At 45.6% G+C, this 15,466-nt stretch overlaps 1 protein-coding gene across 5 annotated transcripts in view; it reads left to right on the forward strand.

Moving 5' to 3' along the window:
• xrcc2 (X-ray repair complementing defective repair in Chinese hamster cells 2) overlaps window positions 1–15,466 on the forward strand; it is a 92,869-nt gene that overhangs the window by 51,691 nt on the left and 25,712 nt on the right. For 3 of the 5 annotated variants that reach the window (XM_069914799.1, XM_069914802.1, XM_069914801.1), the window contains one exon: window positions 1,199–1,282. The exons of the other annotated variants lie outside the window; for them this stretch is intronic. In XM_069914799.1, the coding sequence (XP_069770900.1) occupies window positions 1,199–1,282 (84 nt within the window). The remainder of the gene's footprint in view (window positions 1–1,198; window positions 1,283–15,466) is intronic. 5 annotated transcript variants of the gene reach the window in all.

Consider the following 15,466-nt stretch of genomic DNA (forward strand, 5'->3'; position numbering starts at 1 on the left):
TATCAGTGAATGCTCACTGTCATACCATATTGAGTTTATGTGCTGAATGGCCCCATTCTATGTCATAAGGAATTATAATTTGAATGATCAAAACCCTTGTTTTCATGTTGGCCTTCACTGCCAGAGGAATTGAGTGTAAGAGCAGGGAGGTTCTTCTGCTGCATTGTACAGGGCAACTGGTGATGCCACACCTGGAGTACTGCTGCATTGTACAGGGTAACTGGTGATGCCACACCTGGAGTACTGCTGCATTGTACAGGGAAACTGGTGATGCCACACCTGGAGTACTGCTGCATTGTACAGGGAAACTGGTGATGCCACACCTGGAGTACTGCTGCATTGTACAGGGTAACTGGTGATGCCACACCTGGAGTACTGTGTGCAGTTCACCAAGTTGCCTCCATCTTCTGGGGAGAGATCGAGTAGCCTGGGATTATACTCATTGGTGTTTCGGAGGATGTGGTGGGGGGGTGGGAATCTTCTAGAAACATATTACATTGTGAAAGGAATAGAAAAGATAGAAGCAGGGAAGGTGCTTGGTTGGTGAGACTAAAACTAGGTGTCTGCCTCACGATTCAGGGGATTTAGATTGAAGGAAGAGTTGAAGAGGAACTGCTTCTCACAGAGAGCAGTGCATGTGGAGTATTCTCTGCCCATTTAAGGAATAGAGGCAGTTTTAATCATTTTAAAAGAGTCAGTCGATGTATAAGACACAGATAGATTTTGTATAAAAGGGGAACCAAGTGTTATGGAGAATGGGCAGGGAAGTGGAGCTGAATCCACAGTAAGTTTGGCTGTTGTCTTGTTGAATGGCGGAGCAGTCTTGACAGATGGCCGACTCCTACTCCAAGTTTTTACGTTCTAATGTTTTCAGTTTTGGCCAGGACATTGGGAGAATTATCCAACTCAAACATTGCCGCCACATACAGCCAGTCCCAGATATGAACAAGCAGTCTGAGGCAATTCAGGAAACTGGCTCCAGGTTTGGAGCTGGACGTGGTTACAACCCACTGGAACTATGTGTTCATGTGCAGTACTGGCCATCTCCCCTCACCGCCCTCAATCATGATCCAGGGTCCCAGCTCAAAATCACTTTGCCCCCGCAGGTACTTGCTCGGCCAGCCGAGTTCCTCCAATCTGTTTTGCCGCAGATTCCAGCATTCACATTCTCTTGTGTCTCCTGGCATTTTGTCATCAGGTGGTGGGCAAGATGGAAGTCCAAGAGGAAATGGATCAATCCTTGGTGGAAATGCCATAATGGTGCAAGAAGAAGTCAGTGCTGGTAATCATCTCCCTGCTACTGGATGGATAGGATGGGGACTGAGTATTCCCATCTACCCAGAAAACATTACAGCATAGAAACAGGCCCCTTTGGCCCCTTCTAGTCTGTGCCGAACTGTTTTCTATTGCCTGGTCCCACTGACGTGCACCCAGTCCATAGCCCTCCCGATCTCTCCTATCCATGTATCTGTCCAAATTCTTTTTAATTGTCAAAGTTGAGCCCGAATTCGCAACTTCAGCCAGCAGCTTGTTCCACTCTCCTCACCACTCTCTGTGTGAAGAAGTTCCCCCTAAATTTTACCCCTTTCAATCTCAGCCCATGTCCTCTGGTTTGTATCTCACCTGCCCTCAGTGAAAAAAGCCTATCTACATTTAGTCTGTCTAATCCCCTCATAATTTTACATACCTCGATCAAGTCTCCCCTCATTCTTCTACGCACCAGGGAATAAAGTCCTAACCTGTTTAACCTTTCCCTTTCACTCAGTTCCTGAAGCCCGGGCGACATCTTAGTAAATCTTCTCTGCCCTCTTTTAATCTTGTTGATATCCAGTGGCGGATTAACCATTACACTGTTTAGGCGAAGGTGGGAGGTCCCATGAGCAAAAAAGAAAAGGTTTAATTGAGTGTACACGTGAGTATTTTGGATGATATTTCAGTGCTGTTGTATATATCTTATCTGGAATATTAAAAATACTATTTTGTTCTCTAAATTAGGCTCCAAACATATAAACATTTAGAAGTAATGCTTTTAGGACTTTGTACTGCAGCCGCAAGATTATGTTTACCGTGATGATGTTATTACTCATGAGTTGGCATTCACACGTGGTTAAAGACAGGGAGCAAATGTCAGTATTGTGAAATCTATAAAATATGACAGTAAACAGAAATGTTACTTTGGTAAGTCCATGTTTTATTGCTCCCTTACAAATGGTGAGAAAATCAGAAGTTGGCTGTGCCGTTCTCCAGGCATGGGTAAGGCGCTGTTTTAACTGCAAACTGTTTTCAAGTGAAGACCACGCTTGATTAATCGACAATACCAGTCAGAACGTGATTACATGAAAGCCCTTCTGGAAAGGGATTTTGCTATACTGTTGGTTCTTGGTTATACATGTAGTACATTATACATAGTACAACGCTACAAGTTTTTTTAACATAACTTAATGTCACTTTATTCTATTCAACAAAGGGTGGGACGGGGGAGGGGGAGGGCCTTACAGAAGCTCAGCCTAGGGGCCCGGATGGTAGTTAATCTTACCACTGCTGATACCTTTCCTGTAGTTAGGTGACCAAATCTGCACACAAAACTCCAAATTGGGCCTCACCAATGTCTTACACAACTTGACCATAACATCCCAGCTCCTGTACTCAATACTTTGATTTATGAAGGCCAATATGCCAAAAGCTTTCTTTACAACCCTATCCACCTTTGACGCCACTTTCAGGGAACTCTGTACCCGGATAACTGTAGAGAGGGATTGGAGGGGCAATAGTATAGTTAAAGGCTGCATACAAGAGTGGTACAACCCTTTGGCTCACCATTTCCATACTGATTTAACCACCCTCATCCCAGTACCAGATTTTGGTGTGGTTGTCAAGTCAACTTTATTTATCGTTCATACCATGCTCGCACAGTAAAGATGAGATAGAATTTCTCCAGGACCATGGAGCATATATACATACATACAAGTTAGGAAAGCAGTTAACACATTAAAAATTAAGACGTATACACTGAAAGTCCATGGCACACTATGCACATCTGTTTTGGGAGTTCAGGAGCCTGATGGCCTGGGAGAAAAGCTGTTTCCCACTCTGAACATAAGGGTCTGAGTGCTACAATATCTCCTTCCAGATGGCAGAAGGGAGAACAGTTTACAAGCGAGATGTGTGGAGTCTTTCACAATGTTTATTGCTTTCCACCTGCATTGAGTGTGGTCGATGTCCTCCATGCAAGGAAGAGGTTCCCGGTGGTTTTTTCCACTGACTACACTATCCTCTGTAGGATCTTGTGGTCTGCAGTGCTACAGCTTCCAAACCAGATGGTGATGGCATTGCATAGGAGGCTTTCAATACATCCTTGTAGAATGTAGTGAGGATGGAGGGTGGGAGATGGACTTTCCTCAGCCTTCACGGGAAGTAGAGCTGTTGCTGAGCCTTCTTGGCTATGGAGCTGGAGTTAAGGGACCAGGTGAGGTTCTCCGCCAGATGCACACTAAGGAACTTAACAGTCTCGACGACCTCAACGGTAGAGCCATCAATAGTCTTCTGTGATGAGGTGATTCAAGTGCTTGTCCAGACACTGCGTGAGTGTCTTTCCCCCACCACCTTCAGGCCAACACATTCCAAATGACAACCACTCTCTGTGGGGAAAAAGTCCCCCTCAGATCCCACAAGTCAAGGACTGATGGAAATGCTTCCGTCCCAAAGTTGTATGGGGATGTTATCTGTGACTTCCATAAAACTCTTCTCATCGATATTCAAGAGAAAATTCAGACCATCGTGGACATGCCCACTCTGACAATAGGTATCCCATATAATGATGGAGCAAAGCCTGATTCAGCATGCAGTCCCTCTCACCTCTGGAATGTGCAGGTGGTGATCTGATTGAAATGAACTCGATGACTTTCACACTGGTAAATAGGAACCAGCTGGTGCTCAGTCAATGAGTGACTACTATTTGAACAACTGTTGGGAAAAAGCATGCTCTTCTGATTCTATGGGAGCACTCTTGCTAAATCAGAGCACATAATGTTCAAGGTAAGGAGCAAGAGGTTTAGAGGGGATAGAGGGAAGAATTCTGTAATCCATGGGTCATTGGTGACTGGGACACTCTGCCTGAGAGGATGGCAGCGGCAGACTCACAATGTTTCAAAAGTACCTGGACAAATTCTTGAAATAGCAAGGCCCAGGGGGCTGCAGACCACATGCTGATAAATGGGATTAATATGGATGGATATTTGATGGACAGCTTTGATAGGGTGTCTGCTTCTATGCCCTGCAACCCTATGAATTTACACCTCTATGACTTTAAATGTATCTGTCAGTTTAATTCTTCACCCCCTTGCTTCAGGCAGAAGAGATATGAGTTTGAAAACATAAACCACCAGATTCAAGGACTGTTTCTTTCCTCCTGTTAATAGGCTCTTGAGCGGACCTCATTAATAAAATATGTTGTTTTGCAGAGTTTAACTGCACCTTTTCTCTTTAATACAATACCTTGCACTTTTGTTTTTACTCTTGCACTACTGGCTCTATTGTGTGTAGGTTGACTTACCTGGATAGCACTCAGAACAAGGTTTTTCATTGTATCTTGGTATGCCTGACAATAAACAGTTCAGTTCAATATCAAGTGTATTATCTTGAGTGTAGAGCTGTGGAGAGATTTAATGTTCACACTTGAAAATTTGCTTTTAGAACCATAGAATGTTACAGCACAGAAAATAGGCCATTCAACCCTCCTGGTTGGTGCTGACCAATAAAACTAGCTAGTCCCACTGACCTACTCTCATTCCATAACCATCCAGACCTCTCCTATCCATGTGTTTATCCAATTTATTTTTAAAACTCAAGATTAAATCTGCATTCACTACATCAGATGGCAGCTCACTCCACATCCTACCACACTCTGAGTGAAAACTTTCCCCTTATGTTCCCCTTATACCTCTCCCCTTTCAGCCGAAAGCTATGACCTCTCATATTTATCTCCCCCAATCTAAGTGGAAACATCCTTCTCACATCTACTCTGTCTATACCCCTCGTAATCTTATAAACCTCTATCAAATCTTCCCTCATCCTTCTTTGTTCCAAGGAGTATAGTCCTAACCTGTTTAATCTTTCCCGTAACTCAACTCCTGAAGCCCCGGCAACATCTTAGTCAATCTTCTCTGCACTCTTTCAGTCTTATTGACATCTTTCCTGTTGCTGGGCGACCAGAACTCCACACAATATTCTAAGTGTGGTCTCACCAATGACTTAAATAATTTCAACATAACATCCCAACTTCTATACTCAATACTTTGATTTATAAATACTAAGATGCCAAAAAAACTTTCTTTACAATCCTGTCCACAAGCGACGCCACCTTCAGGGAACAATGTATATGTATTCCCAGATCTGCTCCTCCACACTCCTCAGTGCCCGACAGTGTGCGTCCTACCCTGATTGGCTCTTCCAAAGTGCAACACTTCACATTTCTCTGCGTTAAATTCCATCAGCCATTTACTGGCACAATTTCCCAGCTGGGTACCCATTTATAGAGCTGCACCTTGAACTTTTAAACTCGGGGAAAGCCAATTTCATTAAAATAAGTCACTGAACTGGTATGATCATATCCTACCTCCTACCTAAGATCCACAAACCCAACTGTCCCGGAAGACCCATTGTTTCCATGTGCTCCTGCCCCACCAAACTGGTATCATCATACCTCGACTCCATGTTGTGTCCCCGATTCAGTCCCTTCCACTGAGAGAACCTACAAAGTTGGACTAGGAGGGGTTACTTGCAGATGTATCACTGAAAGAAAAATAGTAAGAGTTTAGGCTCTACGTGTTCCTGTAAGGCAGATGGCCAGTGGTAACATGTTCTGGGATCACTGGGTGTGAGAGATATCTAGAGTTGGATAAAGAAGAACTAAAGATGGGAAGGTCATTCAAGGACTATCACTGGAAGACAGGGTCATGATAAACCCACAGCTGCTTTCTAAAACTGTTCAGGCAAAAGAATAACCAGTGAAAGAGTGGACATGAAGGACACCTAGAGGAAATGGATCTCCAAAGTATATCTCCGGTCCAAAATGAATAGTATTGTCTAGTACTAATACACAAGATATATTAATACTCAAAATAGGTCAACTTTTTCCTGATGTAAAAGTGTACAAAGAGGCACCGCTAGCATTGCCCAGGCTGATTAAATTCGTATGGGTTACTACCAGAAAATAAGAGGAAGAGAAGCAAAGAGAGTCCCTTCAGAGACTCTGAGTGACCATGGATTCGCCTCCAGTGCTCCCACAGCCTCTGCAGCCACACAGACTCCTGTTTGATTCATTGGCAATTCAAGCTCCAGATCCAAACCTCAGATACAATCAGGAAGCTTTCAGCGCCAGAAGCCCTTCCTGTGCTCTTCTTGCCCTCAACTCCTTTGACCGGAAATTACCAGCATCCCGCAGCCTGTGTGGATTCTTCAGCCACTGAGCCCCTTGCTGGTCCGCTGTCATGGTCACTTTCCTGTAGGATTGTCTCCCAAGCTTTTCCTTCTCAGAGGGGACGTTCTCCCCTTTCTGGTGCCCTGCGCCGGGCCTCAGAGTCTGCAACCCCTCATGGTTTGCTGCCAAACACAGGCTCCGCCATCTTGAGTGCAGGGCTCCATGGTGGCAGGAAATGTTTTTAAAAACATTGTCGGCTCCTCCAACAGGCTGTTTAAAACATTTATAGAGCTGTTGGCATTACGACCAGGCAGTACAACCCTGAGCAACAAGCTGTGTCTCTGCTCCCTGCTCTCCTAGGTCTGCATCAGCGGCAGCAGGTTCAACAGCCTCTGCGGAGGTAAAGTGGTGGCCGATGTTTTGAGCAGCATTGCTATTTTTATTTCACAAAGTGAACAGACTTTGTGGTTGGAGAATTCAGCGAAAGGGTAGATGAAAGACAATTATCCATAATTAAAGAGGAGTTGCATGATGCATTAGCAGGCCAGAAAGTTGGATGAATCCCTCAAACCAGATGGAATATATCCCAAGCTGCTCCATGAGTGTATAAAATTAGATTCAGGGTAAGGGGGAAGGGATGTCGGGAGAGTGGTGAGAAGTTAGAATGCACTGCCTGAGAGAATGGTGGTAAAACCACAGTACAGCACAGAAAACAGGCCTGTTAGCCCTCCTAGACAGTGATGAACTATTACCCTCCCTAGTCCCACTGTCCTGCACTCAGTCCATAGCTCTCCATATCCCTCCCATCCATGTACCTACCTAAATTTTTCCTAAATGTGAAAATTAAGCTGCTTTCACCACTTGAACTGGCAGCTCGTTCAACACTTTCCCTACTCCCTCTGTGAAGAAGTTCCCCCTCATGTTCTCCCTGAACTGTTTCCCTTTCACCTTTAACCTATGTTATCTAGTTTGTATCTCACCTAACCTCAGTGGAAAAAGCCAACTTGCATTTACTTTATCTATACCCCTCATAATTTTTTTATACCTCCATCAAATCTCCTTTCATTCTTCTATGCTCCAGGGAATAAAGTCCTAACCTGTTTAACCTTCCCCTGTAACTCAGTTCCTGAGGTCCTGGCAACATCCTAGTAAATCTTCTGGAAGAGTTGGCTAGACAAACACGAGAATCAGCGAGGCATAGAAGGTTACCATCAAGCGCTAGAAGATGGAGTGAATGCACGTGGTCAGCATTGATGAAATGGGATGAATGGCCTACTTCCATGCTGAATGACTCTAGGGCTCAAAGCCCTTTCAAAGTGCTTTACAGCTAATTGAGCTGTAATGTTTTGTTTGGTGTTCTTAGCATGGCCACGCAAACCAATTTTGCACTATTTTGGTGCAGTGTGGTCAAAGCAGCAGCAAGGCCTTCAAAGGCACACTGAAGCCCCATCCCTGGAGAGTTTCCGACAGCTTTGGTAGGTCACACCTGCATCTTTACCAGCTGTCTAAGCTGTGAGGGTAGTACATTCTCCGAATGATGTGAATATCAGGACATTTAAAAATATAGTTGTCAAAACAATTTGAAATGTATCATAATTTAAAAATAAGATTATTGCTCGACTACAAATAATTAAGAATATTACGCAATGGCAATTTTTAAAAAATAACTTCACTGTTGCTTTCTTCTCCACGGCCTTTCAATTCCATTTGAAATCTGTGAGGTCTCCGATACTGTGCCAGGTTGGACCTGCCAGAGGATTTTACAGCTGATTCCCCGGCCTAATTGCTGGAGAATCACAGCAAGATGGAGACCCGAATCTGTCATAAGAACAAGATTTATGTGTTTAACAACGTACATGCTAGGAGGTCCCGAACTCGCTCCCACTTAAATGAATCAATGCTGGCAGGCAAGGGGGACTGCAGACGCTGAAATCTGGAAGGAAAATCATATTGCTGGAGAAACTCAGCAGGTTCAGTGGCCTCATTGGAGATAAAGGGCTGGTCGATTTTATGATGCTGGATCCTGCATTAAGACTAGGAAGAAAGCCAGTACAAAGAAGTGAGAGAGAGGGATGAGGCAGGGCAAGTAGGTGATCGGTGGAACCAGGTGAGATGGATTGTGATGGGCAGATGGAGCCAGGTGGGCAATAGGGATGGGGGGAGTTTAGAGGCAGAGACTTGCAGCTGATAGGTGGATACTATAATACACTACAGCACAGAAACTGTCCCTTTGGTCCATCTAGTCTGTTCTGAACTATTCTATCTATTCCCATGGACCTGCCTTCCATTACAAATCCCATCCATGTACCAAACCAAATTGATCTTAAATGTTCAAATCAAACCCACATCCACCACTTCTACTGGCAGTTCATTCCACAGTCTCACCACCCTCTGAGTGAAGAAGTTCCCACAAAAAGTTTCACCTTTTCCCTTAAGCTTATTCTCAATTCTTGTCTCACCCAACCTCAGTTGCATTTACTGTATTTATACCCCTCACAATGTTGTATACCTCTGTCAAATCTCCCCTTATTCTCCAACACTCCAGGGAATAAAGTCCTAACCTGTTTAACCTTGAAATCCAGAGGTGAATGATTCAGTGGTCATTGGGGGATCAGAGGGTAGAGAGGGTGAGCACATTTAAATTCTTGGGAGTCACTATCTCAGAGGATCTTTCCAGAGCCAACACACCAGTGGCATCATGAAAAAAGCACATCAGCACCTCTACTTCCTCAGGAGTTTGCGGAGGTTTGGCATGACATCAGAAACCCTGGCAAATTTCTACAGATGTGTGAAGGAAAGTGTGCTGACTGGTGGCATCATGGTCTGGTATGGGGACTCCAATGCTCTGAGTGTAAAGCTCTGCAAAAGATAGTGGACATGGCCCAGGACATCAAGGGTAAAACCCTCCCACCATCGTGAATGTCCACAGGGAACACTGCCATCGGAGAGCAGCAGCAATCATCAAGGATTCTCACCTCCCAGCACACGCTCTGTTCTCACTGCTGCCATCAGGAAAGTGGTGTAGGTGTCACAAGACTCGCACCACCAGATTCAGGAACAGCTGCTACCCGTCCACCATCAGACTCCTCAATGACAAACTCAATCAGAGACTTATTTAAGGACCCTTACCTTGAGCACTTTATTTATTTTTTCTCTCTCTTTCAGTCAGTTGGTTTACATTTCTGTATCTGTTTGCATGTTTACATTATGTCCGGTTTTTTTTACACTGCCATTAGTGGTCATTCTGCCTCACCCACAGGAAAAAAACCTCAGAGTTGTATGTACTCTGACAATAAATCTGAAATCTAATCTTCCAGTCCACCAAAATAAAATATTTGGGCAGATGTTGAGGGGATTGGAGGGGGAAAGTAGAGAAGGAGTCTAGAGGGTGGTGTGGAACCAGATATGGGAGGAATGGTGGGCAGATAAAACCAGATGGGGGGAGATATATGAAGGGTCAGCTGAGGGAGAAGAAATCCAAGTGGATAGGGTGATTAAGAGATGGAGGTAGCATGAGCATGAGAGTCTATTGACATACACATAAGTACAATGTACAGATGCCCTGACATTCTTACTTGCTGCAGTTACACAGGGACATGTGAACGATATCAAAGCACAGAAAGGCTAGAGGAGCCTAGCCAGTCTCGCAGCATCCAGAGGAGGTCAAGATATGTTATCGACGTTTCAGGATTGAGCCCTTCCTTGAGGTCCGAAATGTCAGTAATATATCTTGACCTCCCATGGACGTTGCAAGACTGGCTGAGTTCCTCCAGCATTTGTGTTTTGCCTACAATCAATCACAGAGTCTACAGACTTTCGTGTTTCACTACATAGGAAAGATTAACAAGAGCAGAGAACCAAGTTGGATCATTAAAAATAGGAAAGGAATACAGGGGGTGTCAATTATCTGAAATTGGAAAATTCTATGTTCCTATTGGGTTGTAGTCTACCCAAGTGTTGTGCCTACATGACAGCCTACAACCCAACAGTATGAACACTGATTTTTCCAATTGCACCCTGTGATCCTTTCACACTCCCAGCAGTCTATCTGGTTTCTCTCTCCTTCTCTTCACCTTTTTCTGTTCTTGGTCCTCATTGTTACCTGGAGTCACTGCCACCATCTGGGTGGGTTTCATGACCTACCTGGCCCCATCTGCCCAAAGTCCATCCACTCTACACTCAGTCCTGATGCAGAATTTCCATCCGAAACTTCCCTCTGCTTCCATAAATGCTGAATCAACATCCAGTGCTCCTTCTATCACGATGCTCGATGACCTGATTTCCAAAGAGGTGCTCTTTCTGCCACAAAGTGGAGAAGAGGAGGGGCTTTTGTTTAATGACGAGCACCTTCTCCCCTCAGATACGCAAGTTAGAAGGGTGAAGGCTATTTTTTTTAATTAACGAGCCCACGCCACCTATCCTCCAGATAGAACTTCATTTTTCCCTCTTATCCTGAAGGATTAAATTAAAGCAGCAAGAAGTTCCTAATCATTGCTTTATATTTTGGAGCCTCTCAGGGTTTGGAAGAAGTATAACATTGTTTTCAAGAGGGAGCACAAAATTAGAAGAGAAACTGGATGAATGCAATCTGGTCCAGATTGATAACCTTACTTCTCCACCTTCAACCTTAGTTGGGGCACAAGGCAATCCTTCCATGTGAATCAACACATCACCTGCCAATTTGCAGAGGTCATTTACTGCATCCAGTGCATCTGAGGCAGCCTCCTCTGCATCGGAGAGACTGGACACAGACTAGGAGTTTGCTTTGTTGAGCACTTCTGCTCTGTCCACTGCAACAGCAGTGGCTAATCACTTCAATTCCCCACTCCATTGCCTGTCCATCGACTCTCATGAACTGCCAAGGTGAGGCCGTCACAAATCAGAGGAACATCACCCTGAATTCCATCTCGTCTCTAACCAGAATGGCCACAGCAACTGCTCACATCCAAGACTCTCATATTTATGAAACAACGTTTATTTATTTGTATATATGAATGCTTATCCTGTGAATGTATTGTCTGTCTCTATGTGTGATGTCTGGTTGTGAGTCTGCGTGTTTTGCACCGAGGACCAGAGAACATTGTATTGTTGAGTTGTACTTGTGCAATCAGATGACAGTAAACTTGACTTCCAATTTCCATTACACCCCTTTCCCTCATCCCTCTCTCTTCCTTCCTCCAGCTCCCACCTACTTTCCTTCCTTCTCCTTTCACTGAGATTTCTTTCTTAGCCCTCTGCCCTCTCCCTCATCACTTCTTTCTCTTCTACCCTCATTCACCTCTAACCTCTTACCCTCTTACCTGTTAGCCTGGACACCTCCACCTTACCCCCCCCCCCCAACTTTTTATTCAGACAGCTACCTGACTTTTGACGCTCCCAAGGAAGTGCTTAAACCCAAAACATCGACTGCCTTTTACTTCCTGTGGATGCTGCAGCAGGTTTGTGTACTGTACTAGATCCCAGCATCTGCAGATTTTCATGTTTAGCCCCAGAATAATCTCCTCATCCCTTAGTCATAGGGCCATACAGTTTGGAAACCAGCCAAATCTGCACCATCCATATCCTGGCAACTAATCCGACATTAATCCCATTTATCTCTCCACATTCCCATCGACTCACCCCAGATCAGACCATTCTGCCCCACACTTAAGGGACAACTTACATTGGCCGATGGTCCTGTTGGCCTGGGATGTGGGAGGAACCCACATGTAAGGATGAACTCCTTACAAGGAGAACATGCAAACTCCGCACAGGGATTGACCCTAGATCTCTGGTGTTGTGAAGGTGCACCACTGCCCTGCCTCTTTGTACCCTGATGAACTCCTGGAAACAATCTTTGACAGACACTACAAAGTGGCTGTTCCACTGAGCTTTCAAGCACCTTTCAGCTCCTTTCTCTTCTTCTCCCCCCCATCTGTATCCACCTATCATCTGCTAACCTGTCCTCCTCTCCCTTCCCCTCCCCCATCTTCTTATTCAGGCATCTGCTTAATTTTTGGCACTGCTGAAGGCTCAAGCCTGAAACGCCAACTGCCTCTTGCATTCTCTGGATGCCGCGTGGCCCGCTGAGTTCCTCCAGTGCTTTTGTGTACTGTGCATCTGCCTGTTCCCTGTTTTGGTCCTTTATCCTTTCTGCTCTGAATGGTCAAAGAAATGTATCAAAGTGTGATGGCTTGGATGTGGATGCAAGGATTTGTTTCAGGATTTGAGGTGAGGATGCAGTTGGCCTGGCGCTATTAGAGAGCGCATATTAGGGTTCGAATACAGCACTATCTTTAAGGAGTTTGTACGTTCTCCCTGTGACCTGCGTGTTTTCCCCAGGTGCTCCAGTTTCCTCCACCCTCCAAAGCATACAGAGTTCGAGTTAATTAGGTGCAATTGGATGGCACAGGCCAGAATTGGCTTCTACTGTGTCGTAAATAAAAATAAATTGAACTGAAGCCTCAAGTGCAGACCAAGTATAACAGAAACATACAATTTTGTTTTGCTGAAGCTCTGAATGTTATAAAATCACATTGCAGCACAAATTAATCTTCAAGTATCTGATTAACAGGATTGCAAAGGCTCAATGTCTCCTGTGCCCTAATGAGTCATTGTCTTTATTTCCACTAATCAATTAAATCCTTAGAGAGCAACGAGGCAAGGTCTAATTCCCCTCCTAAAATTTACTATTTAAATGTGAATCTATTCTCTGCAAATACCAAAGTGGGAAAGGACCGTGGTGACTGTTAACGAGACATACAGACTGAGGAGACTCTAATAGTGATACAATTTGTACTAAAGAAAGACCACAGTAAGTCCGTGGTCATTTCGAACGAACCAAAACGGAGGACATGCAGGATCACCGTCAGAAACTCCCTCAGGAGGGGACGGGGGGGGGGAGAGGGTGCCGTAGACCTACTTCCCCCTCACCGCGTGTGTGCCAGCCGGCAATTCGTGTGCTGCTTTCACACTTCCCCCTTACCATGCGCGCACCAGCCGGCACTTCATGTGCTGCTGTCATACTTCCCCCTCTGCGCGTGCGCCAGCCGGCACTTCACGCCTCCTAGAAGAAACATGGCCGTGCATGAGGCATTTAACGGGGAAGTGCCTTTTCTCCCATTTAATTAGTCCTTCACTTGGTGGTGTAGGGCCTACACCCCCCAAATAGAAGACAAATTAACGTCCAGCTCAAGGTGGCACCAGATGGAGGATAGAGGGCTCAAATGCCAGACTGTCCAGCCTAAAACCGGAAGTCTGGCCACTCTAGTCGGAGGAGAATTAGGCCATGGGGCTTGCTCTGCCATTCGAATCATGGCTGAAGCATTTTTCCATATTAAGCATTAAAAGCTAATAAATGATAATCATTCCTTCAGGCTGGAGGATTATGAGGAACAGATCGCTGAGGTGTGAGGAGGCGGTGACCTATTGTCGCTGCTGCTGGTGCCACTGGTGTCGGTTGAGCTGGAGTGGTGCGATGTGCGGGGGGGTAAGGAAAAAGTAACCTGTTGGAGCAAACAAAGATCAGCAGTACACCGATATAGTTAACGGGAACGTTAATTAGATATTCACAGCGGCGCCGATACAACGGACCCGCCGCCTAGCTCCCACGGACCCGCCGCCTAGCTCCCACGGACCCGCCGCCTAGCTCCCACGGACCCGCCGCCTAGCTCCCACGGACCCGCCGCCTAGCTCCCACGGACCCGCCGCCTAGCTCCCACGGACCCGCCGCCTAGCTCCGACGGACCCGCCGCCTAGCTCCAACGTCTCCTTGAGCTTCATCTGTGGGCGGGTGCTGCTGGGCATCGGACTTTCCGCTGGGGTGGAGGTCGCGGACGAGTTCCACCGCTCTCGCGGTATTCCTGGTGAGATGGCGAGACCAGCAGGGACTCCTTGGGTTGTTGGCGGCAGTTGCGGCAGGCGGAGGGGGGCGGGGGGGTGATGCCGCTCGGGTTTGCTGGCTGGTCTGGGGAGGGCTCCCTGCAGACCTCCGCTCCCTGGCATGCTTCTCGGCAACGTGCGATCCTTGGCTTAAAGGCTAGAGAGAAATATTATTTATTGAATATTTTATTTCTTATTTGTTAATGCTTCTTATGGAAAGAGTTTAACCAAAACTATTATTAAACATTTATTTTAATGAAAAGTTTAACATTACATATGTTGAGAGAAAACATGCAGATGTTGTTGAAAATTTTCAATAAATATTTAGTTCGGCCCTCGACTTAGTCCAAGTTTTTAATTTTGGCCCTCGGTGAATTTGAGTTTGACACCCCTGGTTTAAATGATTTTACTGGAACCTCCATGTGAGCTTGTAAGCACAACCCACATGATACTTTGCTGGCCCTTGGACCATTATGACGTCAGCCTGGAGGGCTGGCAACGTTCCTAGTGCCTCGGGCTTCTTAGCCCTGCGTGAACCTGCACTTCAGTGACCCGGTTCGCTTGTGGATCGGTGCAGCCCCGCTACACTGTCTACAATTCTCCAGCATCACAATTAATGTGCTATGATGTAAGCTCAGTCGCAATAGGCATAAGCATTGGAATATTTTTGTTCAAAACAGTAAAATCCATCATATCTGGCATCTGTGGTGATTGATAGATGCCGGATAAGTGAAATTTCCAGTCGCTTAATATTGCATGTGGCGTGATTGGTGAATGAACAGCAAGGTGCACCAATTTTAAGCTGTATTTTTTGCCTATTTCTGCTATTTTTTTACCGGTTGCTTGAGGCTACCAACTGCTTGAATTCTGGATAACAGGAGTTTTACTGTATATAGCTCTCTTTCCTTGCTCACCCACCCCAAATCCATGCAGATACTTTCTCCACAGTGCTGTTGGTCGTGGGAGGAAGATACAGGGTCTAGATAAGGTTTGGGTTTAGCAGCCAATTCCCGTCCACCAGACCACAGGTTTCCAGCAGCTTCTAGGACTTGGGGCCGGAATCGAGGAGTTCGACAGATTCGTTGGCTCGGGCTAGAGCTCAGCATCCACAGCCTGCCTGCTGCAGGATAACATGTGGAAGAGGGAGAATAAGTAGCAACTAGAGCATCTGCCCGCTATGATGGTTAC

Source organism: Narcine bancroftii, chromosome 1 (assembly GCF_036971445.1).
Source record: "Narcine bancroftii isolate sNarBan1 chromosome 1, sNarBan1.hap1, whole genome shotgun sequence".
Taxonomy (NCBI): Eukaryota; Metazoa; Chordata; class Chondrichthyes; order Torpediniformes; family Narcinidae; genus Narcine; species Narcine bancroftii.